Below are 25,357 nucleotides of genomic sequence, written 5' to 3'. Positions count from 1 at the left end.
TTAAACCCAAGACCAGCATCAGCAAAGTTAAACGATGTATAAACTATTTAGTAAATATCTCACTCCGCGACGAGCTACGAGTAATCGATCACGCGTAGCAGAACATTTTCTTAGCTCGCCGCGCGTTGATATATTATGAATTACCGAGCGGCGGGCTATGTGCTTCGAGCCACTGGGCTTTCATGCATATACTATATTAACTGTATAAAGTCGCCGAAAATCGAGCCACAAGTTCTTGCGGTCAGTCGAAAGAGAAAGTCCGTGACAGCGTAAAGGTTAGCGCGTAAATTCATTCGCGCGCCAACTTTCGTGGAAAGTATAAGCTAGAGTTTGCTCGTGCCACGTATTTATATATACTTGCGCGCATATACATGCATTTTGTGCTGCTGCTGCTGCTGCTGCTGCTGCTACTCGTGGCAAGGTATAACTTTGTTCTTTAGATTCAGCTTGCGGACCGGCTGCGCGCGCTGTCGCATAAACATTGCAAAATCATGAAAAATGAAGCAAGTTTTTCTATATACCATAGCAGCCAGCAGATTTGTGGATGAAAAAGTCTCTTTTATGTTATATTAGATCGTCGTACTTTCTCTCTATTTGGCACGCGAAAAAATCTTTAGCTAATGCACTGGCGTGCGCGAGTACCCTCGCTGCAGCACAGCTATATATGGGTCGTGACAATATCTCCATGTACATAATCCTGTATATACGTATACAAAAGCTCATTTATCATTTGGAGCTTACGAATCCGAGCGAACATTAGTTTGTTTTCTTGTTTTAGAGTTCTATAGCTCTCTTTCTCGCTCTCTCTCTCTCTACATAGCGAAAATAGAGAAACTTTCAATATCGCAAGCTCAGTCGCGCACTCCTCTGACGTTCCTGCTGTATTACATAACGCGTACGCGCGCAAGTGTGTGAGCTTTTCACGTGTATATTGTATATAAATATGTGCATCTCGTACACCTCCTATTCGGTGCTGCATTATGTAGACGCCAACTTTTTAAAAAATTCATTCGCGCACGCTTGCGCGCGTCTAATATTACACGGCCGGGCTGCTGATGCTGCTCCTCGCTTGATGGAGTTTAGTGTATATCATCGCGCGTCCTGAAAACTTTTCAAAAATACCTGCCTCACATAGGTATGGAATTCATTCATATGGATTATCATTCATAATTAAATTTCCGAATGCAGTGGGTACGATCTTTAAAAATTTTCACCTGACTTCCCTTTTGTATGAGAGTGTGCAAGCAATTAATTAACATTTCAACGCTTGATTAATTTTTTTTTATTTTTTTTATTTTGGTAATCAACTTGAAACGAAAAAAAATATTAATACGGCTCTAAATGCTCATTAGTTAACTTAACAGTCGAATGAATTAGTATCACCATCTAAATATTGGTATCGCTGAAAGTTGCGACTGCGTTCGAATAAAATTGATTTCAGTTTTCATTCGAAAGCATCCATGTGTACTTTCGCGTTGTGCGTATAGGAACATTGATTAGCAATGATATTTTTCCTTTTTTTAGTGGACTCTTCGTTAGATAAATGTTATCGTTCAATTATTTCTCGAAAATTTAATGAAAACAAAATACGGGCTTGTCAAAATTGTCGACTGGTTGTTTACGCAGGGCGAATAATAGACAACAGTTTTTATCTGAAGTTTGATTTTTTCATACGGGATGAGAGCATGGTTGGATTAAAACATTCTTCAATCACTTTGGAATTTGTCACTTTTGTAGGTCTCTCGATAAAAGCTCGATAAAAAGAGACCAAACGAGTTTATTGGAACTTCAAAAAAGCCCTTGTAAAATCGTTTTCACAAATTTCCATTGTAATAACTGCAATGAAGGAGGACACAATAATGAACTGTTATTCATAAAGATGAACGAAAAAACAAAATGAAACTCCGAACGAAAAAGAGAAGCAAAGGAAAACGAGGAAACAAACGCTCGGAAAGCACATTCTGAAAAATCGTAAAAAGGCATTAGATGGTCTCGAGCGTTTCGCGCGTGACAACAACGTAACAAAAAACGACTACGACAACGACGGCGAGGACCATTGGTCCTAATAACAGAGTAAGCTCCCTCACTTCTTACCTCTTGTCGCTCTTCTCTCTCTGTTCGTCTTGTATTTATGTGCAATAGAAAGTTGCGCGAAAAACGAGATAGTACAAAAAACAAACGAAACGAAAAAATAAAATAAATTACACTTGTTATCTGTGCACTGTGACGAGAGCGAACGAGAGAAAGAGAAGTTGAAAAGTTTCCAGCGATGAGCATTATACAGTGTAACTAGAAATTACTTGCTCACGGCCGTAAAATGATTTACCTGCTCGCGCGCACGTGTACAAAAGCGACCCGCACGTTAAATACTCGGTTTTCAATTTCAGTCGAAATGAGAAACGTACGTAGCGAAAGATTCTTTGAGTGCACGCATGAATGCAGATGGGCAAACGAAACGCCATATGTTAAGATTGTGATAGCTGATAAAAGATCTCGGGTCTGTGCGCGGCAAAATGTTCTCTCGCCGAGCTTTATCAAGGCGAAAGTAATCAAACGTATACGCGTGCACACAGCGGAACGCGAGAGAAGCGAAATTCTATTTTACCCTATTCTCGACGAAATCACGAGTCGTTGGCTACAGTAAAAATATTTGCTCTGCGCGGGACTAATAATCCGCTGGTAACAAGGCTCATTCGAAGCTTGTATTTTCTAATCTCTTTACGCGAGTACCGTAGCACCACTAAAACTGGAGCAATCTCTAGTTTTTCTTTCTTCGCTACAATCGAAAGTCAAATCCTCTCGTGGGAGGAATCGTGCTAGGAAAAAAATTACCGTCCGATGAAAATAAAGTCGCGCGCGTGTCTAAAGTCTCGGGAAAAAAGTTTTTCGCCCACAATTTTACCCCGTCGCTTTCTGCGACTCTCAAATCCCCATAGCTTTGACACACGTTACGGCCAAGATTGAAGGCGCAAAAAAACTTGCGAAACCGATGGCGTACCCCCGCGTCCATACGTAGCTATACTAAATAATCCGCCAGAGTATTGATTTTTCGAAAAAGCATGCCTCGCAACGCAATGCACTCTTCGGATTGTGGTCCATCTTTGAACTGCACGCGCGTGTCTGTGTACCCCTTTGTGCCTATATACTCTAGGTTATATGTAAAACAAATAAAGGAGCCTTAAAAAAATGCACAAGCTCGATTGGTCCCGGCCACAAAGTACGATTTATGGCGGTGGTCAGAGAGTAAAAAAGTTTAATACTCATTATTATAAGAGTATGAAAAAGTGTATACGTGATGAAAATCACGGAAGCTATGCTGTGCACTGTTTAAGGCTTTTGGTTCGCACAACTAAATGTAAGTGTATTATACATCGCGTGTTTAATACAATCTAATATACATATATATTATATAAAAGAAAAATCATACGAATCATAAAACCAAAACATTTGTAAGGAATAAAAAACTATAAAGAGTGGATTATTGTCGCTATATTATTCTTCGATTAATCTAAATGGAGCAATTTTTTCGAGGAGAATATAATCGCTAGGAGTAAGCCCAATAGTATTTAAAGAGTTTCAACATTCATTTTCGTATTTTGACATTTAAAAAATTTGGATTTTTACCGCAAATTTTAATTCTTTACTTTTCCCGAATTTAATTAATTTCAACCTTCCAGTCATGTTCTCAGTTCAAAGTTCAAATTGAATGACATAATTGTAAAAAGTATTATCTTTTACGTGTTCACTCTGAACCTTTTTACCGACAAAAAAAATAAAATTCATATGTTACATTTGTTTGTGTGTTTTTTTTGTTGTTGTTGAACTTAAATTATGTCGAAAAAAGATATCCGTAAACTTTTGAATGAACTGTCCTCGCGCGCTGGAATGAAAAATTCATTATTTTATAATGAGGCAATGGAAAAAAAGAACCATAAGAACATTTTCAAAGGACTAAACATCTATATACGGTCAAAAATATGTTAAAATCAGTGGCTTTTCCCACTATTATACAGTTAGAGAAAAATACGAGAACGAGCGGCACTAATGGTTTTATACGACTGCAGGCGTAAAATTGTCGAGAATCCTCTCGTTCCTTTGTTTTTTAATGGTCTTTTGTGACGAGCGCCGTCATCATCGTTACGTGTATACATTTATATATACAATATATACATGTACACGTCGCCGACAGACGCCCACACATGCTCATGGGTAATTCGTAACCAGACTACTCGGTCCCGTTGTTCTTTTCGAAAAAAAGTCACAGAAAAAGAGAATAATTAACATCCAAGAGAGACCGCAGAAGATTTTAATGACTCCCTGTGTTGCATTAACAAAATCAAAGCAGCCCCTGTGATTTGCCAAGAGCCGCGTCTGCCTTTCAATCAGCAAAAGTGACATCTTCGAAAATCGAAAGCTCTTTTAATTTTCCAAGAATCTGGCCTACTATGCACGCATAGTATATGCTTCTGACAAAGAGTGCCGACACTAAAGCACACGTGTTTATTTTTGTGTCACGTGAGTTGAGTACGTTCGTATTGTCACAAATACACATCATACCAGTTGTATGTGTATGGGTTAGTGCGTCCAAGTGGTGTAAAGAGCGATGGAGGGTCGACGAAAGAAATCACTGTATACGTAAAGGCAGAAAATTGTATGGTCGAAAAATAGCTCGACGAAGAATGCGTAAGCACATAGCGCAAGTATATATGCGTATACATAGATATACAATGGTGCGCGATGTCAGGAAAGAAAGCTTTTTTCATCCTGTTCCTATGTACACTTTTCCTTTTTATTTCTCTTTCTCTCTGCCTCCCTTACTCTCTATCTCGCTTTCTCTCTCTCTCTTTTTACCTCTCTCACTTTTTTCATACAACCATGAAGCAGCCTCTGAATTTTTTACCATGAACATCTTTTTTTCCTTTTATACACTTTTACTTCATTAGCGCAAGTGAACTTATAATACCGATGTTCTCGCATTTTGCCGGTACTACTTTCCGAACAATGAGAAATATGCTAAAGTTCTGCTTCTTTTCATTTTTCTCTTTCCCCTTTTTTTGTATGCCTTTTTTTTGTGTCCTACAGACGCAGCTGTTCTCAAAGTATATAGTGTACATTATGTTGTTTTTATGCGTCTCAGGTCAGTAGAAATGTTCGGAGCCTCGGCGTCATATGTATAAATGAAAGCAATTAATTATAACTGTCAAGAGCACAATTGAAATGGAGTGAGAGAGAAAGAGAGACCGAGTGAGGAAACACGAAGGGTTCCGGGATAAACAGCAACTTTTCACGTTAAAGTAAAATAAATTGGAGAATTATTTGCGCTTCTTCGACTCTCTCACCACGCACACGGCATGTCTCAGAAAAATATGGAGAGGAAAAATCCGCGCTACACGCATGTAGTGCCTTTATAGTCATAACAATGATTTATCATGAAATCAATTAATCGTTCTCGTACAGCAACAAGAGTATATGATACAAAATGCACGTACGATATTCTTATTAACAATTTTTTTCATTAAACTATAAAATTCAAGCGAATAAAGGAAAAAAGTATGAATTTTTTTTCTATTGTTCTTTTTTAGGATACGAAACGCAATGGAATATAAGTGCATACTCGCTAGCGCAAACGTATTCAGTTTTTTCTACCGGTCGTATACAATTTCATATTTACTGCATTCTTTACTCTTCACTATACGACTACTTGAAGCGAGTGTAAATTTTTGACATTTAAATTCCATAAATAATACTATCATGTGCATTACTTTATTGCGCTATTATTTTTTTTTTTTTTTTTTAGACTCTAGAATAATATCATTTTCTTATTACAAGCATAAGCTGTAAAAATCTAATAATAATTCGCGACGATATATTTTCGTAATTTTAACAAAAAGAAAAAGTTAACCAGAGCAAAAAGAAGATTCGATGTGAAAAGCGCATTAAGTTTCAACGGCAAAAAAACTTGACTGAGTAAAAGTTTTACAAAAATTACCTGTTTACCGCGAAACTTACAGTGTATAATGCTGTTAGCTTTTTCTTTACAGAACTCCTATTTACTTTATTTCTCTTTTGCATATGCGTATTATACAGAGTAAAACAAGAGACGGGGAGGGGGGGGGGGGAAGAGAAAAAATCATTAATGCCAAATGAAAATTGTTTCCCTCGCAGACGAGTTTTCTCAAATCTAGGTATAACGATAAAAAATTCAAAGATATAAATTACAACTTTTTACAGGTCGAACAAGTTTGATATACAACGGCTAACATATAACGCGCATGTTTCATGTTTATAGCTACGTCGCGGGGCTGCCACAGCGACATCGTAGCCATAAAAGTCATCGTGAAGAATTCATTAAAACAGCAGCGAGGTGATCCCTCCCACCTACCCACCTCCTCTTTACGTCCATATACGAGTACGTGAAAATTGAGATACACAGACAAGATGACCGATAAAACAAGTCAGCAGCAGCGTCAAATGGACGAATCATCGGATAAATCGGTAATAGAAGTTGGTCCGCCTAACACCAGTTCCGTAACTTGTTCGTCGGCCACTGCAACTTCGACACCCAACAGATCTGCGGTCAGCAGGAAAAATAGCAGTGGTGGCTTTTTATGCAAAAAAGGCATGCAAACATCATCTGCCTCAGATAGGTATGTGTATTTTCACAATAATTAAATTTGTTTTTCAAAATTCGCCAATTTATATAATATCATATAGTTCCTTTAAAATATAAAACAAAAACTGTCTTAGTTTAAATATAAAGTAATAAAACTGAGGAAGTGCTTTATGCTCTTATGAACTTTTCTGTTTCTCTCTGAATTCGTGCATGGAACTAAATGCGAAATAAGCATCCCATTCAATAGAACCGGTAAGGCATAGTAAATTTCAAGACGGTTTCGAACTTGCTTAATCACTAAAGTCGCGCACATATATATATTCAGTAAAATTATTAGGTGACTTTGTTTATAGATATACACGAGCAATCCTGGATATCGATTTGGCCGTAGAGTGTCTAGTATAGTGCGAGCACTGGCCGAGGGTAGTACAGTATACGAGGTTTATTCTCGTGATGCGATAACAGCGCTGGAAGTATAGCGCGCGTACCAGCGACTTGGAGATAAGTAAGAGAGAGAAAGAGCCCTCCCCCTGCTATTCTGGCCTCGTGGCAGCTCGAAACAATACATATATCATGTGCGCGGAGCGAGGCAAACGAGGCGACCATCTGCAAAGATCTTTATTATTCTATATTCATCGCGGCCGCACTGCGTACGTAATATTCTGGTGCTGCGCGGGCACGGCGCAAGGTGATGATAAATCATCGACGGAACCTTTGAGCGTCTTACCCGCGGCTACCGGCCTACTGCAGATTTCATTACAAATGTATGTATGTGTATATTATGTATATACATTATACATAATAAAACGTGTGCGGCACGCGCTCTAAATTTTAACGCGGCAATTCTCGCGTTCGAGCCATGTAAGGCGATTATGAAGATTTGCGCTGCCAAGCGAATGCGTATATAAAGCTCAATTATAAAGCGAGTGCGCAGGCCCGTATAACGACAAACACGCGGAAAGAGACACTGCACACGCAATGGCGACGGTGATCGTCGATGCCTTTGCGGCTGCTGCTTTTAAGAGCAGCTCAAGTGATCGATATTGATTTTTTCCTCCCGAGATTAGCAGTTTAACTCCTGCGGTCTGTGTATGCGGTTCGAAGAAATTACAAAGAGCGCTCGAATCGCTCGTTTAATCTGTGCGTGCTCCTCTGTTACGCTGTACGACAGTTGAAGCTTTTTAGTTTCATATAAGCGCGCCTGGCAGGCAGGCCGCGAAATTGAGATTTATAGTGAGCCACGTCGAGTTGTTTTTACACTCGTGGCTCGATAAAAGAAATGAATCATAATTTGTCTTGAATTTAAGTATACGTCTTCTGAATCTCGGTCGAAAGTATCGAGCTTGAAAAGTAAATGATCAATTTTCATTGTACAGACGCGCGCGTGAATACCCCACTGAATGAATGGAATATTTGCTTTTGACGATTGTACAAAAAAGGTCACGTAGATACGTGCATAATAAAACGACTTTTGTGCAGTCGCTTCTTCATACAGTTGATTAAAATCAAGCCATGCTGCCTCATCTTACAGTTTAATTTGTTAAGTACGTTCGACGGAAGTCACCATGTAATTTCATGACATTATATAACCCCCGAGCCAGAGCACACTGGATTATACCTACAGAGATCTTCCAAGAAACTATAGTTATTTTCTACATCTTTATTTCCTTATGTGGACTTGAATTTTCCTTGGTAGTTTGGTGCACTGTATTTTGCCAAATGTAACAGTGAACATATAGTAATCCACTAATGATACTTTCATTCAGTTAAAAAATGTGAAATTAACAAAAATTTATACTTTCTATTTAGTCTCAGTAATATTTTGTCAAAACATATTTGATTTATTCAATTTGTATTCATTAAAATTCCAAAACCTTATAAAACATTCTTCGAATAAATAAAAGAATTTAGTGAGAGTCCGATTTTTTTCAATTTTAGTATTGAACAAAAGTTGAAGGCATTATAAGAATCATTTTAGAATCGATCGTCTACATATAACTTGACGTGCATTTTGATTTGTTAGGTTTCAGTAAAAAATGTCAATACATTCACAATACATTCAAATATTTGCACGCGAAGCAACGCATTTCCTGATTCGAAACGACGTTATATTTGAGTAACACTTTCATTCGACTTTTTTCCAATCCAGTAGTTGATTTTTGAAACAATTGCCCGGCAGAGTTAACCCGACTTCTCAATACCACTTGCATTCCTCTGGAAGGGAAAAAAAACGTAGACACCTATAGCGATCGCGAGTATAACTTTCACGTCTCATCTAGCCCACGTAGTGCGACCTCGAGAGATCCTGTGCATCATGTATATACACGCTGGAATCGCTAAATACACTCTACACGTATTACGTATAATCGATTTTTCCTTTCTGCAACGCAAACTCGACGTGCATCGCTGCATACATAGCTCCGTACACCCCGCTAGACGCGCACACAAGGAATATTCATGGGCACAGTGCAAAATTCAGCGGCGTACTGCACTCGCCTGCCTTATCTCCGGGAAGATCTTTCCTTGCGTGACTTAGCTATACCGCCATTGCCAGCGCGGCAATATATAAATATATACGTACATACAGCACACGTACTGGCTCAAGAATGAGAACTTAATGAAAAGTTTCAGTGCTGATCTTGATAAGTTGCGCGACATGCCGTATAATTTTGACGAAATACTGTATACGCGAGTGAGTGTGTGGAAGCATTGCGCGAACGGCCGACAACTGGCCTGGTCGGCCCAGTCAATGGCTTGTACTGCAATTTTCTCGCTGCCGTATACGACGTTAATGTAAGTGCGGGTAATAATGACAAAGCTTTTGACCAGCGTTGCATTCTCTAGATAAAATGCCGCTAATTTATTAATGCCGCGACTCGTTAAGCTTTCCAAAGTCATTGATGCTAATTAGCTCGAAGGTATCATTTACTTTAATGGATTTGCGTAATTTTGACCTCAACGAAAAAATATTCAAGTCCACGAATACTAATACATATAGGGATTAAACTATAACCTAGTTGAATTTGAAAAAAAGTCATGTCAATGCGCAAAAAAAAATCAAAATATTGAAGGTAACGTTAAATAAGTTCATCAGTAATGCTCTTAATTGATAATACGGGAGAAAAAATATTAAATCTTTAAAAAATTCAAGTCGATGAATTTATGTGTGTGAAATAAAATTTTCAGATAATCAACCAATTTCAGAGTAATCATTTGGATTAATTACTGTCTAGAAAATGAAGTTATTTTTATTCGAAAAATAAATTTCACGTTTATCCAATTTAGCCACACAACAAATTTGCTTGTCAAAATAGAGAATCAGCTTCCACGATAACATGACTACAGAGTGCCAAATTTGCACAAAAGACGTTTCCTTACTATGCAAAAGTTCAAGAGTAATTTAAAAAACTTTACGTAACATTAAATTGATTGGAAAACACAAAACTAAATAAAATTATAGGAGAATTTTAAAAAAGTGAAATATAGCTATAACTTATAATGAAGCAAATTAGCATCATTATGGGCCCACGAAGAATATTTATAAACACGCATATATAACTGTCCAACCCTACAACATCCTTAGTGTAAAAAAATACCCAACAAGTTGTGAATCGACCTTCGACCCTCTCTCGAGCAAAATAATATACAGGTATCGCACAATGCTGAACTTTCATTCCTTCTAATTGAACTTCGTAGACCAGAACTTGCACGTGTTATTTTTTTTTCTTTCAATTTTTTCACCTTTGCATTTTATAACAACCTAAGAAGTGAGATAAAAAATAAAGTTAGGTTGCGAACTGTCAATAACGTCTTGGAATTAACTTTGTAATGACTTTCCTTGATACTTATTACCGACTCAGAAATCGAAATAGCAAATGTTATAATTCTTTTTATTAAGAAAAAAAAGTTAAATTTTTAACTATCAAGATATTTTAAATGCTTATTTAATAATCTATAATTCAAGTTTCTCTCAAACTATCTTAAATATTTCAATTTCAAGAACTACAACTCCCACTAATAATTTACACCATACTTTTTTTGTTATTCAAGGCTAAGCATGAAAAGACCAAGTGAGCCCGAGACTGGATACATTTATAGTCAAAGGTAAGAATTCATCCTAAAGTTATATTTACATCCATACTGGTAAACATCCATACTTGTATTTATACTCCCATAGTTGTAAATTTCAGTGAACGTACAGTTGCAAACAAATAACGTAAAATTAAAGTTGATCTTGGTTTAATATATTATGTATAAGTAAAGTTTAGTATGCCCTTTTCAGGATAAAATTTCAAAGAATGATGACTTACTAAAGTCAAAGCAAAGCATAAAAAAGTCTTCATCTGTAAATCTTCTCAATTAAGACAAGCAAATAGATTGTTTTCCCTCTAAAAAGTCGATAATGAACTACCCTTTGATTACGAGTTTCGACGCGCACTTAAACCTTCCCGCAAGACTCTTTTGGACTTTCGTTATTATTTTTGAAATTCTGCAATTTATGCTTTTATGATACTATCGATTCATCCCTTGCTTTTACCAATGAACAATGTTAAAATATAATACAATTTCACGCCACACTGTGTAAGCGAAAATAATGTTATACCTGGCTGTAATATAGTTTTAATTAACCTCAAAAACAGGGCCTTTAAAAAGTCATCGCAGAACGGCAAGCTTACCTTGTATTTAGCCAATCGGGATCTCATTGTCACTGCCGGGAAAATCGATAAACTTCAAGGAGTTCTTTTAATTGATCCAGAAATTCTTCAAGACAAAAAGGTACGACAGTAATACAACACACCATATCTTATCAACTCGGATTCTTTTTCTCATTTAAAACCTGAAGTTTGTATTTTTATTATAAATGTATCGGGTTTACGTAATGTCAGAGAAAGAGATGGAGAGATACAAAAGATTAAAATGAAAATACACCTTTTCATTGTGATGTCAAGGTTTACGGACAAGTGACGCTGACTTTCCGCTACGGCCGAGAAGACGAAGAAGTGATGGGATTGAAATTTTTCAACGAAGCTATAATGGCGCTGGCTCAACTTTATCCACCTTATTATTCGTCGGATCGTCAAGAGCCCACGACGGCGTTCCAAGTAAGTTAGCTGGTTGCGATAAATAACGATGTAGTAATTTTCATTGATATTCAGCTGTCTAAAATTTAATTAGCCTCTGATTCGATTTACAGATAATAAAAGTGTAATAAATTGTGTTCAGCTTGTTAGAAAAAATGTATTTTAAATTTGCAAGGAATCGTCAGTTTTAGAAGAATTAACTGTAGTGAGAGGACTGTTGTTGAAAAAAAAGCATAGGGGAAAAATGATCGATCCATCGAAGCTAATGCACGATAACACCATTTATCAGCGTCTTATTTGTAAAATCATTAATCTTCGCAACATTCATAGCCTACACACGGTTACAGAAAAAACAGAACAAGGCGTGAAAAGCCTATCGTTATAATACTCAAGCAGCTCGTATATAATATACTTTTTATTCTAATAAGACGGGCTGCATAATTCATCACGCGATGCATTAAGAAAAATACTGTTTTACGCTTAAAATAGGCTGAAATTCTCTCTGAAACTTTGGATTATAATTTTTGCAACAGACTTGCGCTCGCGAAATTTCGAGAGACTGAAGAAAAAGTAGTTTGAGCTTCCTCGGTGGTGAAAAAACTTGCGACGGCCACGCTACATATAAGTATATACTACGAGGAGGCGCGTAGCCGAGCCGGATTAACGAGAAACTGCTCCTATCTGCTCGCACTCGTGCTTCGTTCTGCGAGCCCACAACGTAAAGAGTCGCGTTGAAAAACTTTGATCTTTGCCTATTATATTCGCGAGCCATGGCGGTGCTCGCTCGCGACTAAGTATAAGCCCATAGCATCAAAGACCAACTGTATGCACATAACGTGCGTGCATGTGTGTGTGTGTGTGTGTGCGAGTGTGAACGCCAAATCAAAATACACATGGAAATTGCGCCTCCATTAAAAGCTCGTGCCTAATTATAGTGTTAACGTTAATATAAGCAATTCGGTGCAGTAGCGTGGATGGAGGCGCGCGGGCCGTCGCGGCGCACACGCATCAGCAAGCTCAACTTTATGTATACGTAGTAGTACACATGGGCGATTGGCGCGTCTAGGCGTAAACTCAAAGGCGCTCTTTGAGTCAATCATGCCGTCACAAGTTAGTCGTGTATATGTGCGCCAGTCCCTATACATATATAGGTACATATGCCTGTGCAGTGTGAGGCATACTCTATATATGTATATGCAACTGAGGCTGGAGAGAAAGAGCAAAGTTGCAGCGCAGTATTTGACCAGGGCTTAAGGGATGCGCGTCAATACACGCTCCGCTAGCGATCGCACTGCCAGTCCATTAATTGTCAATACATATGCATATATGCTTAACTTAAAGCTAGTCGTATACCTCGTGCGCTGATACATTGCACGCCCAGGTGCTATTCATGAAATGTATATAGAGGAAGGGAAAAAGAAACAAGAAAATTCTCAGATTATCTCTTAGAAAAGTTCCGTCCGTTCACGAGTATAATCGGAAATCAACTGTCGAACGCACTTATGCTATATATATGTGTATATATTCGCGGCAACTAGGCTACGAGGGAAACATTTTCTATTAAATAATTCGCTTTCGAGCTATTTCCCCAAAGCCCTAACGAAATACACGTAGTATATACACATCGATGTCGGAGAATTACATAAGCTTCGCTGCACAATATTCGATCCTTGGCGTGTTTATATTGATCGAAAGATAAGTGAGAGCTTTTACCAATTGTCAATTCGCTTTCCAATAAATATTCGATATCCTCCCTACCTTTCACTTTGTTCTCAAACGCATGGACTTTTTTGTTCTCTGGAAATGTTGCATAACGGAGCTAAAATTAATTCAAGCCGTAGCACACTTATTGCGAGTGCATGAACTTCATTGGATTCGCTCGACTCGCGCGAAATCTTAGCTACAACTTGGGATGCGCAGTTATCTGTACAAGGTAATGCGAGTAAGGCATTGCTTTCTGCCGATGCTATTGAATAACATTCCATGGCTAGGTACATACAAAGAGCGCGCGGCGGCATTATACGTATATCATACGCATGCCAGCTGCGAAATGATCAACAATACGCGCATTGGCAGAAGCGCAACCGATCAAAGCGAGAAACTATCCGAGCGTAAAGCTCGAGATTATTCCTGCGACGAATACGAATATCATGTATATAAACTTGACTAAAAACATAAATGCTGCCATTATTGATTTGTGCGAGGGATTTAGAATGCGCGACGTTTTTAGTATTCTAGGACAGGAAACACGCCGCGCGGGTTTACATCGCCAAAGCATAGCTCGCAGCGAAATCCTTCTTTTTTCTTCTATTTTTTCCCCCGACATCCTTTTCCTCTGACTAGGGATGAAAATCAATTAAAAAATTAATTACCTGCAGCATTTTTACAAAAAGCCATTGGGAAAGAATTGAATTACACGCGCGACTCGGGTCTTTTGAGCGCCTCTCGCACGCGCAATATTTAATTATAAAATATTTTTCATTGGTCGGTACCTACGCTTTTTACACGGGCGAGTCGCGCGAATCCGACCTTCGATTTTCGAGCCAGCGCGTGCGTAACACTCGAAACATTTCCTCGAGGCGTATATAAGCTGTGCATGCAAACGCATCAACTGCACTCGATTGCAAAGATATACAGACACACAAACATATCTCGGAAAATTCATGGAAGATTGCGTACAATACAAATGAGCGAGTAGCGGAGATTCGACGCACACATACTATATACGCACATATGCATACACTAAGATATATACACGTATGTCCCACTGGATTGTCACCGCGTTGCTGCAACTAAGCCCTGGAGGCTCTTTCATCTTCTTCCTCTAATTCTCCCAGTCACTCCCTCCCGTTCTATATACATATCTCTCTCTCTCTCTCTTCCTCTCGCGCGCGGAGCACACAGTAGCTGATCTCGCAAACAGTCCGCTTGAATTCTCGACGCGAACGCATTTGACTTGGGCATCAAAGGTCAACGATGCGCGCCTCAACGATACTTTGAGCAAAGTCCTAAAGCTCTCTCGTCCATTTGTTTGTACGTTTATATGCTTAGGTGTATTCGGGTTTCGAGTTACAGGCGACTGCGATGCATATCCTTTGCATGCAGAGGGAGAGGGAGCGGGTCTGGCACTCAGGCACAAACAGAAGCCGTTCTATTTTGGACGTCACAAAGTACGAAGTTAACTTGCGAGGAGCAGCGCGACCTTGACCTTGACCTTACGTATACGCGCTTTAAGTATTGCGATATGCCTGTTATCGGTCCAGAATGAAACGAATTTATTTAGTAGAATTCGCTGCACCGGTTCGGTTCCCTGCATATGTGTCAAGAACGCATCGAAAAAAAATAGTGAGGGAGAAACAGAGAGAGACAAAGAGAGAGAGAGAGAAGAAAAAAAACGAGTTTTGCATTTCTTTAAAGAAACATATGAGGCAATGCGTGACTGAAAGAGAGGGAACCAAATCGAGTCTCCAAGGAAGTTCCGAAGCGAGAGGAAAGAGGTAGAGGCGTAGTATCTTCAATAATTCATGAACTTTCTCCGATACACCTGCACATGTACCCCCAGCGTGGATCAAGATGTATGTTCGCAAAAAGACAAGAAATACTTCCTTTCTCTTGCTCCCTCTCTCCCTATTTCTCTTCCACGCTCGCTCTCTGTTTCTTGTACTGTCATGTATATATTGCGATGAAGTATTGAATCGTAATCTTACATGTATTATTTACCTCTTGAAATGAAAATGATTCGTCGACAGGGTAAAAAACTTGGAAAATTTTAAATCAAATTCACTTGACTAAAATTTCACGAATAAAACCTTTGCTTTCAAAATTCGTACTTTAAAAAAGTACTTTTATTTTGCACACTCCAGTTTGGTTATTTCCTAAAATTATTCACGTTGAATAACTCGGAAAGGCAAATTTTTCAAAGGCTTTTTTCGCTACTACTTTTGTATAAAACTTCAACTGCAAAATTCGTTTGCATGAAAAAACGGTATTCAAGCACTGACGCTTTTAGCTGATTATATCTTGAACGATCAAACTCAAAGTGTGTGAAAACAGATGTATTTTAAGTGGCCTTTGTACGCTTAATACGACTGCAATTTTTATAATCGTTTTCAATTGAAAACGATTATAAAAAAAACTATTTCAATTCACAAATTGCAAGTGTGGTTTTCATAATAAATGAACTTTTTATGTTCAATTATTTAAAAAAACAAATCCGTAGTGAAAATCACAAAGTTGTTGTACTTTTTCTACACGTGTGCCTAATAGAATATTGAAAACGCGAAAGAAAAATGTATTTCTTTCGCTCGTACATATATAATAGACTCCGTTGTATATCAAGCTGCCACAAAAGTAAGAAAAAAAAAGCAAACAAATGCACGAGCGTACAAGGAAGACGATATAAATAAGAAAAAAGGAAATCAAGAAAGGCATCGCAGGAAAACTCTTACTAGTGCAGCAGCAGCAGCAGCAGGCTGTGCTCAGCAAACTTGTGCTGCAAAGTGTAAAAAAGCTCAGAGTCTTATAACTCTGCCAGCTACCACCTGTAGTTTCCACTTTAGAATGCAACAGCTACACGTACAGTGTGGTAGATATACAGACACCCACCCACACGTAGTATACACAACAACACTTGGAGCCTAGCGGTACATCGAGCTAGTAGAGAGTCACATCGAGCATTCGGTTAGAAACAAACGAAAAAAAGGAAAGAGAAAAAATAAAGCGATTGTCACTGGCAATAACTTCGAGTATTGTGTGTCCTTTTTTCGCAAGCTCCACGATTTCGAGAGCCTTTTTCACCTCCTCGTAGGAGAACTTTTAATGCCGACTGAATAATGGACGGACAGCTCGAGCGAGTGAAATAACATTTTTAAAGCCCCGACGGAGCTCAAAAGTTTTTGCCGCGTGGATACACACACACACACTTCTCGATCCTTTTTTGCGTCTAGCCAATAGATTTCATTTTTATCTTGGATTATCGGAAGAAACTCGGAATTTCATGTGTAACTTGAGAATTATCATTACTCTAATAAGCCCCTTAAAAAGTACATTCATGACTTGGCAGCGAAGTAAAAAAATATCCACTTAAAATAGTTATGTGTATTGGAGAAAGGTCTTGGAATTTTCATCGTTAAAAGTATAATGCAAGGTTTCATTCGAGCTATTGATCTAGAAAAAAAGGAAAGAATCATCTTTATCAGAATTGTGTAAGTTTCTACGATTGTGTAAGTAAAAAAAATCGGTATACATTGCAACCTTCATCTTTTACTCCGAAAACAAAATAAAATCGTATTTAGTAAAGATTCACGGTGGCACTTGAGAATAGATCTGAAGGAATGATACGAGAACTTTTTTTAACAAAGAATATAGAAATAACTTTCGATGAAAATTATGAGTCGAGATTTATTTTCATTTTTCAATATTTTTTTATACATCTTTATATCTTAATATTTTTTAAAAGTACAAAAAACCAAAAGTTATTTTCAGACAATGTTTGTATACAGCACGTTAATGCTCTGTCGCGTGCGCGTGTATCACGATGAATTTTCATTTTAAACGCCTCACGCAAAGTTAAATTACGCATGTGTACCTCGTGCGATTATTGCACTTTAAATTCGTTTCAAAAGCTTATGTCGCAATTGGCGATGCGTGGGCTTGTAAAATTAAACCGGTGATGGAAAATACAAGCGCATGAACGCGCCGGGCTTGTTTAACGCCCCGGCGTATATAATACTCATGGATCGATCGAGGCTAAGTTCGATGTCTATTTTATACGCATCATTTCGTCATTTAATCGAGAAATAACTTTATTATTATAGAAATAGCCATCCAGTCGTTGCGAATACGGTCGTATTTGAAAATTACGTACACGCGCCAGATGTAATGATCATCAGCTGCGTGGGAATATGCTATTTAACGTATCGGATATTTAGAATTTAAAATTCAGAAAGTAAAATCATTCGATTGATGGACCGCGCGAATAGGATTATTATCCAATCTAAAATTTATCGTGAGCTTTTATTCATTAAAATAACGTAGAATTTGTATCTATTAAAACATTCGTTAAATTAACAAGGAGACCACCCCAGCTCCGGGTCATGGATTTGTTCCAACATTTTTTTGGGGTCTCCTGGTACCCAATACTGAAGCTCTCTGTGCTCAGTTTGATTTCATGGGCCTTAGGGCCCATTTTTCAGAGGATTTTCCACATTATAAAAAAATTGTTGTTTTTTTCTGTATCGATATAGAAGTACTGAAACGAAAAAGTGCAACGATAAAAAGTTTTAAAAGTTTTCAAAGAATCTGCTTGAATTTTTTCAGAATTTTTGGGACCATCTACCACTCTCTTCGAGAAGTCCTAAAATCTATAAAAAAGCCTCAAATTTGGGCCTCTTGAATTAAGTAATAAATGGTCCCAAAAATTCTGAAAAAATTCAAGCAGATTCTTTGAAAACTTTTAAAACTTTTTATCGTTGCACTTTTTCGTTTCAGTACTTCTATATCGATACAAAAAATAACAACAATTTTTTTATAATGTGGAAAATCCTCTACAAAATGGGCCCTAAGGTCGATGAGATCAAACTAAGCACAGGGAGCTTCAGTATTGGGTACCAGGAGACCCCAAAAAAATTTTAGAGCAAATCCATGACCCGGAGCTGGGGTGGTCTCCTCGTAAGTATAACTAATTCCTGATTAATGTTTCAAATAATTTGATTAAATGTATAATTTTTTTACAAAAATAGTTTTGTTTAAAAATATTCCTAATTTTGTTTCATTTTGTAAAATAGTTATAAATTACTTCAAAATTATTGCAAACATAAGAATCGAGTTTATCAGTTTATTTTCAAAAAAATGGGAAATTCCTCATTAATGAGTTTCATTATAAAGTGTCAACACCTTGTCTCGCGTTTTCACATTGTCACATAGGTATCTGGTATTCGCGTGATATACTTCGTACTTCTCATTTTTTAAATAACTATTAAAATTTTCACGTTCAAAATACTTCAAATGAAGCAGAAAAGTCACTTTTAAAGAGAACCTTTTTGAAAAACCCTTTCAAAGTGTATATGAAAAATAGGCCGAAACAACTCATCTTATTTACGAGACGGGCTGTACGCACTTTTTTATCATGCACAAGATTCACATATTAATGTGTTTTTCATTCATGTATACGATTAAAATACTATTGCATACTTTGCTCGCATGATACAAGAGTATTTGCGATTAAACTATACTTTGAATATCAGGTCGATTCAGAAATTAAAATCAAATAAAATATTAGCTTTATGAAGTACGAGTCAAGCAGTGGCGTTAATAAAATATTACTGAATTTATGAGCGGGAAGTTTGAACAACTAAATTATTCACGAACTTGGCTATGCGATTAGGTACGTTGAGGCGACTAACCTGATTATTTAGTAAGTTCAACTTAAAATTACCTTGTTACAATACGTATAGAAAATTTATTCTATACTGACGAGATTAGCGTAATAAATAAAATCATAAAGTTACCAGAAAATATAACGATGGTCGCCTAGACTCATCGATAATAACAACCTACACGCATTTATATCCATGTAATTATATAAAGCGGCGACGAGCAGAGCCAAAATTGCATTAACGCGTATTGTTAGCATGTGTTTTTCCACGTGCATTTGGCCGGCTGCCAGTGTTATCGTCGCCGCGAGCTTTGCTTATTAGCTCGTTGCTCGGTGCTTAATTAGACGCGCGCGCGAAAATTAAAGTATTATTCCGACCAAGATAAATCGTCGTCGTCGTCGTTGAGTGTTCTATATGCATACTTCCCTCTTTCTTCGTTAATCACTCAGCCTGGTACGAGAATATATGCAATATATTATGCATATATGCGCGATCAAAGCCGCTAAATAAACTTGTCAAACCTTATTAAGCATCAAGGCTCTCGCGTATCATCTTTTGTCACGCGAAAGCCGAGAGAGAAAAATGATATTCGATGCTATTTATATTTTGCAGGAAGTTCTAATGAAACGATTCCATCCAAACGCGCATCCGTTTACCATATCGGTGTCGCCGTACGCACCGCCTTCCGTTCAACTGATCCCTGCCAAAGAGTACAACGGCGCGCCAATTGGTACGAGATACGACGTGCGGATCTACGCTGGTGAGTATGATATACATCGCAGGTACATGTTATTATACTCGGGCAGTGTCCGAGCTATGTGCAAGTGCAGCAGGTCATCATCAAGGCCCGCTGTTTTCGAGCTTCAAAGTAGTGACCTTATGTACCTATACCATGGATACTAAGCCATGTAGGTCATAACGAGCTTGGAATGATAATGCAAAGGGATACATTTCGTATGACGCGGCGCATTTCAAACTTCTGCGCTGTATTGCATTTCAGTAAATTCTCCATGAAATATGTGTTTAATTAAGTAGATCAAGCCCGACGGGTGTGTACACGTGCACAGACACGGTCACACATACATCGATATGTATATGTAGGCACAAACTACATTTACCTTATACCTACGTAAGCGTATGCGTGCATTATATGAGCCTGTGTCGGCGTAATGTACAATTTAATGCACATCTCGCGGACTAGATTATATGGACATTTCACTCAAGCTTCTAACCGGAGTATAGTCCACTCCGAAGCGCACGAGATGGATTTCAATTAAAAAACTTACTGTGGCATATTGCTAACAAGAAAATGAAAAAAAAGAACGCGAGTACGGATTGTGAGCTAAAACGAGATTGAAAATAACTTGGGAGCGCGGGAGCTGGCGCGATTTAAAGAAGAAAAATAGCGTCAACAAGCTGTTTCATACGAGATAGGGCAACGAATTGCCCTATAATATTTTATATATATAATTTTTAAAATATCACAAACTTATACATTGATGGGCTATTTCGTGCGAATTTAACGGGCTCGTAGCTACGGGGAATTACAACTTGGCTCCAGCAGTGGCATCATAAACTTAACTATCCGCGAAGTAACAACGAAGTTTGATGAACATCTTTACGAGAAGTCGGTAGGGTGGGAGAACGCAGTGACTTATACCACGTCGTGTATCGAATAAAACTTTAGTTCAAGAGTGCCACGAGCATTTGCTACACAAATTTCAGTTTGTTGGAAGAACAGTTCAATTACGTACGTTGCTTTTGATATCAGTCCGTTGCGTACATGTACATTTGATGATAAATGTTAAGAACTACGCGCGTTTACCTATGCGCGTATTTACGTATATTTTGCTCGAAGGTGAAACACTATATGATTTCATTTTCAAAAAGCATATCCTCTCTACAGAGCGAGTTTGAAAAATTCTCGAAAATATATATTCAAATTTCTCGGCAATTTTGATCTTTCCCAATGCCAGATATTTTGATGCGAATATGGTTTTTTGTAAAATCGATATTCACACGAGCAGAAAAGTAAAGAAACATTCGCCGAACTTGGTAGCCGCGCGCCAGCTTTTTTGCCAGTTCAATTGCAATTCGGTTTCGGTATTAATATCCACGTATTTTTAGGCATTTGAAAATGAAAGATATAAAATGTAAATATTAAAACGCGCACATACCTCATGAGGCGCGTGTACGACGCAGCCGAGCGTCCGACCATCGCGATGCCTATTCTACTTGTGTTTCAAAGGCATTGGTTTCGCTCTCGCAAAAATTTAGATTAAAAGAGCAAGTGCTTATTGAACTTCCGGCGAGCGAACCTTACGAAAAAAGGCAAACAATTTGAAAAGCGAATATCTATACAGGCGCGGACCGATCGTAATGTATCGAACGAGCTAATAAAAGGAGCTGCCAAAAAAACAAAGGCCACGCGCGCGTGCAGCATTTACACATAGTGAACGCGAAACTTTTATGCATTACAATATACTCCAATGAAGCAGTATTGAGCTGTGTGTGCTTAAAAAAACTCTCAATTTTCGCCTGTGCACAACACCGGTCGATGCGCATTTTCATCTTCTTGTTCTTTGTTTTTATCGAGAAATTGATAAATCGAACTGTAGGCTAGGTCTGTCAAACGTCAAAGCGAGCTGGCGTGCGAGTATCCAAACTTTCTGAGCACATTCTCGTTCGCGCGAATAAATACATAAATATGAACGCAGGCGGGCGTACGCGATACATATTATATAATAGCATAAAAGGAAGTAGTTATGTGGGGTCGGCAACGCGGTCAAACGTCGGTACGCGTGCCGTGATCGATAAAGACATAATTATTACACGCAAGTGTTTCATACGTCCATCGTACACACACTGCACGTATGCACATGTTGCTGTAGATGTATAGTATATGAGGCGACGGCGAGTCGAGCCTTCGTGACTGTACACCTCCTGTGTGCACATGTGCATCGAACTATTGACTGCGATGTGCACTTTCCGTGCGCAATAATAAACGTGTAGCGCGGACTAATGAGAATTTTAATTAAATTAACTTCGAAATGTGCCGCGTTATTTATAATGCAAATATTTAAACTCGTAATAAATGCTATTTGAACGAACGCCATGGGCTTGTAATTTTGTCGCCTGAGCTATTTCATTTGTGCATCGGTGGTACTGCAGAAAGGAAATCAAACACATACGAGGTGAAGTACTTTATATGCACTGCGGAACAACTTTTCAATAGCAAAACCCAAAGTGTAACAAGATTTTAAAAAGACATATTTATTTGGAACTTTAGAATTCGGATTTTATGATTTTTATAATTTTATAATTAAATAAAATTTAATTATATGATTTTATAATTAAATGAAAGCATCATTGAAATTAAAAATTATTATAAAATTTCATGTAAATTTTACGTAATAAAAAATGAGATATTTTCTTCAAAGTAAAATCCAAAAAGACGCATAATACATGTTCATTGTTGGAGATATTTGACATAAGAAACGTTCCAGGAGTGATATTGAAGAGGCTCATTGCTTTTGTTGCACCCTCGTATAATAAGAAGTATTCGTATGCGCTTCGCAGTACATATTCATTGATGGAAATTTCTCCATGAATAGGGGCGAACGGATCGCCTTTTAAAAGGGCTTGAATTTTAATCAGAAAAGCGAGATTTGCACTGCATGTGCCATCGCGCTGTATTATTTGCAATTTGTTTTATGTATAAACTATTATGAACGTGTTACAAAGAAATATCTGTATCGATGCTTTGTAATATACGACTGTAATAACCCCCATACAGGAATCGAGCTATAAAATCAAATTTTCCTGGCCAAACACTTTATTGAAAATTGAATTCAATCAACTTTGCGCCGCCAGCACAAGAGCGCGAACGCGAATGCAGCTCGAGTGAAAAATTCGCACGCAAAGCTCAATAAAATTTCGAATCAAGCCGCGGTCCGCTCCCGTTACACACAAGTTCTTATTTTATCCAATGAGCGCGGCAACAGATGAGAGCACGAGCTGAACGATTTTATGAAAATTTCAACGGACTTTGCAGAGCGTCGGCGATGGACGCGCGCCCGCCCGCGATATAATTTATTTTTCTATAATGGATATAATCCACGCGCGCAGGAATTGCGGTGTATATATAGCTGACGGCGATAGCGACGGGCTACTAAAAATTTCAGTTCATTAAATATAACTGCTGTTGGCATAGTAGCAACTTTCACAATGACCGAGGATAACCCTTCGACGACCCGTGTAAAATGCGCTCGACCGCGGCTCACATCACGTGTTATTTGTATTTTCGTTTTCTGCGCCGCATTATTACTTTTGTGCAGTACATGTTTTATGTATGTTTGTCCGTGTGTATGTGTGTATACGCGGCTAAAGGTATAACGAAGCGTCCCGTAAAACTTTACGACCGCTTGCGTTGTGTGTGTGTGTGGGGCAAGTTTGTTTCTTTTTATTTTCTTCGGACGTAAAGAGGGGTGGAATTATACTGGATAATACGCGTCTTTTAATTTTTCTCTTTCGTAATGTAGCAGCTACATTTTCTTTTCTTCTATGTATTGATTACAAGATTATTTGATCCATATTCCCATTTTTCAATATTTATATTATCGTAAATTCTGACAAGTTTTGTTTATCGCAAGAGCCTACGCATTCTTTTCCCAAATAAGTAAAAAAATATTGTAACCCAATTATCTTGATATAATTTTTAAAAGAAAAATGCTCGCATTAGTCTTTTTTTTTTCTAGTATTATACTTAAGCTCTCGAGATTTATTTATACGGCAAGGTTGCACAAACTCTCAAACATCTAGCCGTAAACTCTTGCACATTATAATTCAACGTTGAGCGCTTGCACACATGCACTAGCGCAAGGTGGAATATCTTTTTTTATAACGCGTGGGCATTTAATATACAAACTGCCGACGAAACATGATCTATGCGATGGCCATATTTTTTCTATTTTTTTTTCTTTTTTTTTACCAATGAAAACTGATCGAGTATCCTTGAACAATGATTCTCGTCTATCCCACCTACGTGTGTCAGAGGCCAGTGCTGAAAAGGGATACACGATGAATAATGCATTGTATGTATGACTCAAGAGAGCGATGAGGAGCGTAAAAAAATTCAATGAAATTCATACTGTATGGCATATATTTATGCTAGTTTTTTTTCTCTATTATTTCCGTTGTCGCTGTTGTCTCGCCATTACTAGCGGAAAAGCCGAACGAAAAATTGACGCGAAAAATGCAGGTCATACGGATGGGTATAAGGATCATTCAAGGAGCAAACAATGTGCCCCGCAACGTCGTTTACGGCAAAGCTTCGAAGCTGTTGCCGGGCGCAACAACGACTACGACGCCGGCTACGGGAACGACGAGTCGCTCACCCCTGCAGTATTTCCGTACGAGAAGCAAAGACAACAACGAAAGCAGCAACGTTAGCGACGAGCATGACGACGAGATTAAGCTCGACGATGCCGACGACGACGACGAGGATGGTAAGTTTCTTTTTTATTTAAAAAATCGACAATTTAAAACTTCGATGCATGCGCGGGTTATTTCGGTTGCTATATTTCATATTCAATGAAAGTAGTAGCACGACGAACGAAATTCATTTGATCCTGTGCTGGCATTGAATTTTTTTATATATATACGTAAATTCTTATTAGACGGTGACTGTATCAATATCTGGTCAAAATCCAATACCCGGCGACTTTTATTCAAGTTGAATAAATTAACATTCGAATACATACTGTAATTATCGAAGTGGCATAGTTGATTGTCGTATTTTTAGTCTTGCAAATAAAATAAATAAAATAATAAAAATATAACGTATTTAGTAGTGACCGGATATTGGCCCGAATCGATTTTTCTTAAGATCATTTACTGGACACTTTTTAATTTAGCTTTATGACATTTGATCTTTTTTTAAATTAACTCTCGATAAATTCTGTAAACTTTGTGAGTAATCCTCGAGTTATTATTATTAAAGTATAATGTTATAAGTATTTGTCTGAATTTTATTAGAAAATGGCGAGATACTGAAAGATCCATTTTTAACTGGAAACTTATTGGTACAATAACCCTAAGTGTACGTAGTAAGGAATTTTCAAAATTATTTTGCCGGAACTAGATGATAAAATAACGTGAGCCAATACAACGTTAAAGTTAATATTAAGAATAAATTATCAATAATCGAGGCTCGATACAATCAAATATTAGAAATATTTTTTACTCTTGAATATAGAATAAAAAATAAACGAATCGCGAAATTTAAT

The 25,357-nt window shown here is 37.8% G+C and overlaps 2 protein-coding genes across 3 annotated transcripts in view; one reads left to right on the top strand and one right to left on the bottom strand.

The window, feature by feature from the left end:
- LOC106650211 (14 kDa phosphohistidine phosphatase-like) overlaps positions 1–25,357 on the bottom strand; it is a 58,537-nt gene that overhangs the window by 16,893 nt on the left and 16,287 nt on the right. The window lies entirely within an intron of this gene.
- Positions 1–25,357, top strand: part of LOC106650208 (beta-arrestin-1-like) — a 47,450-nt gene that overhangs the window by 6,515 nt on the left and 15,578 nt on the right. For both annotated transcript variants that reach the window (XM_014368119.2, XM_014368118.2), the window contains exons 2-7: positions 6,290–6,647; positions 10,664–10,717; positions 11,254–11,389; positions 11,563–11,715; positions 19,683–19,830; positions 24,293–24,577. In XM_014368119.2, coding sequence (XP_014223605.1) covers positions 6,439–6,647; positions 10,664–10,717; positions 11,254–11,389; positions 11,563–11,715; positions 19,683–19,830; positions 24,293–24,577 — 985 coding nt within the window. In that variant the 5' untranslated portion in view covers positions 6,290–6,438. The remainder of the gene's footprint in view (positions 1–6,289; positions 6,648–10,663; positions 10,718–11,253; positions 11,390–11,562; positions 11,716–19,682; positions 19,831–24,292; positions 24,578–25,357) is intronic.

Source organism: Trichogramma pretiosum, unplaced genomic scaffold (assembly GCF_000599845.2).
Source record: "Trichogramma pretiosum strain Unisexual culture from Peru unplaced genomic scaffold, Tpre_2.0 scaffold15, whole genome shotgun sequence".
Taxonomy (NCBI): Eukaryota; Metazoa; Arthropoda; class Insecta; order Hymenoptera; family Trichogrammatidae; genus Trichogramma; species Trichogramma pretiosum.
This window is presented reverse-complemented; position numbering and strand designations above follow the sequence as displayed.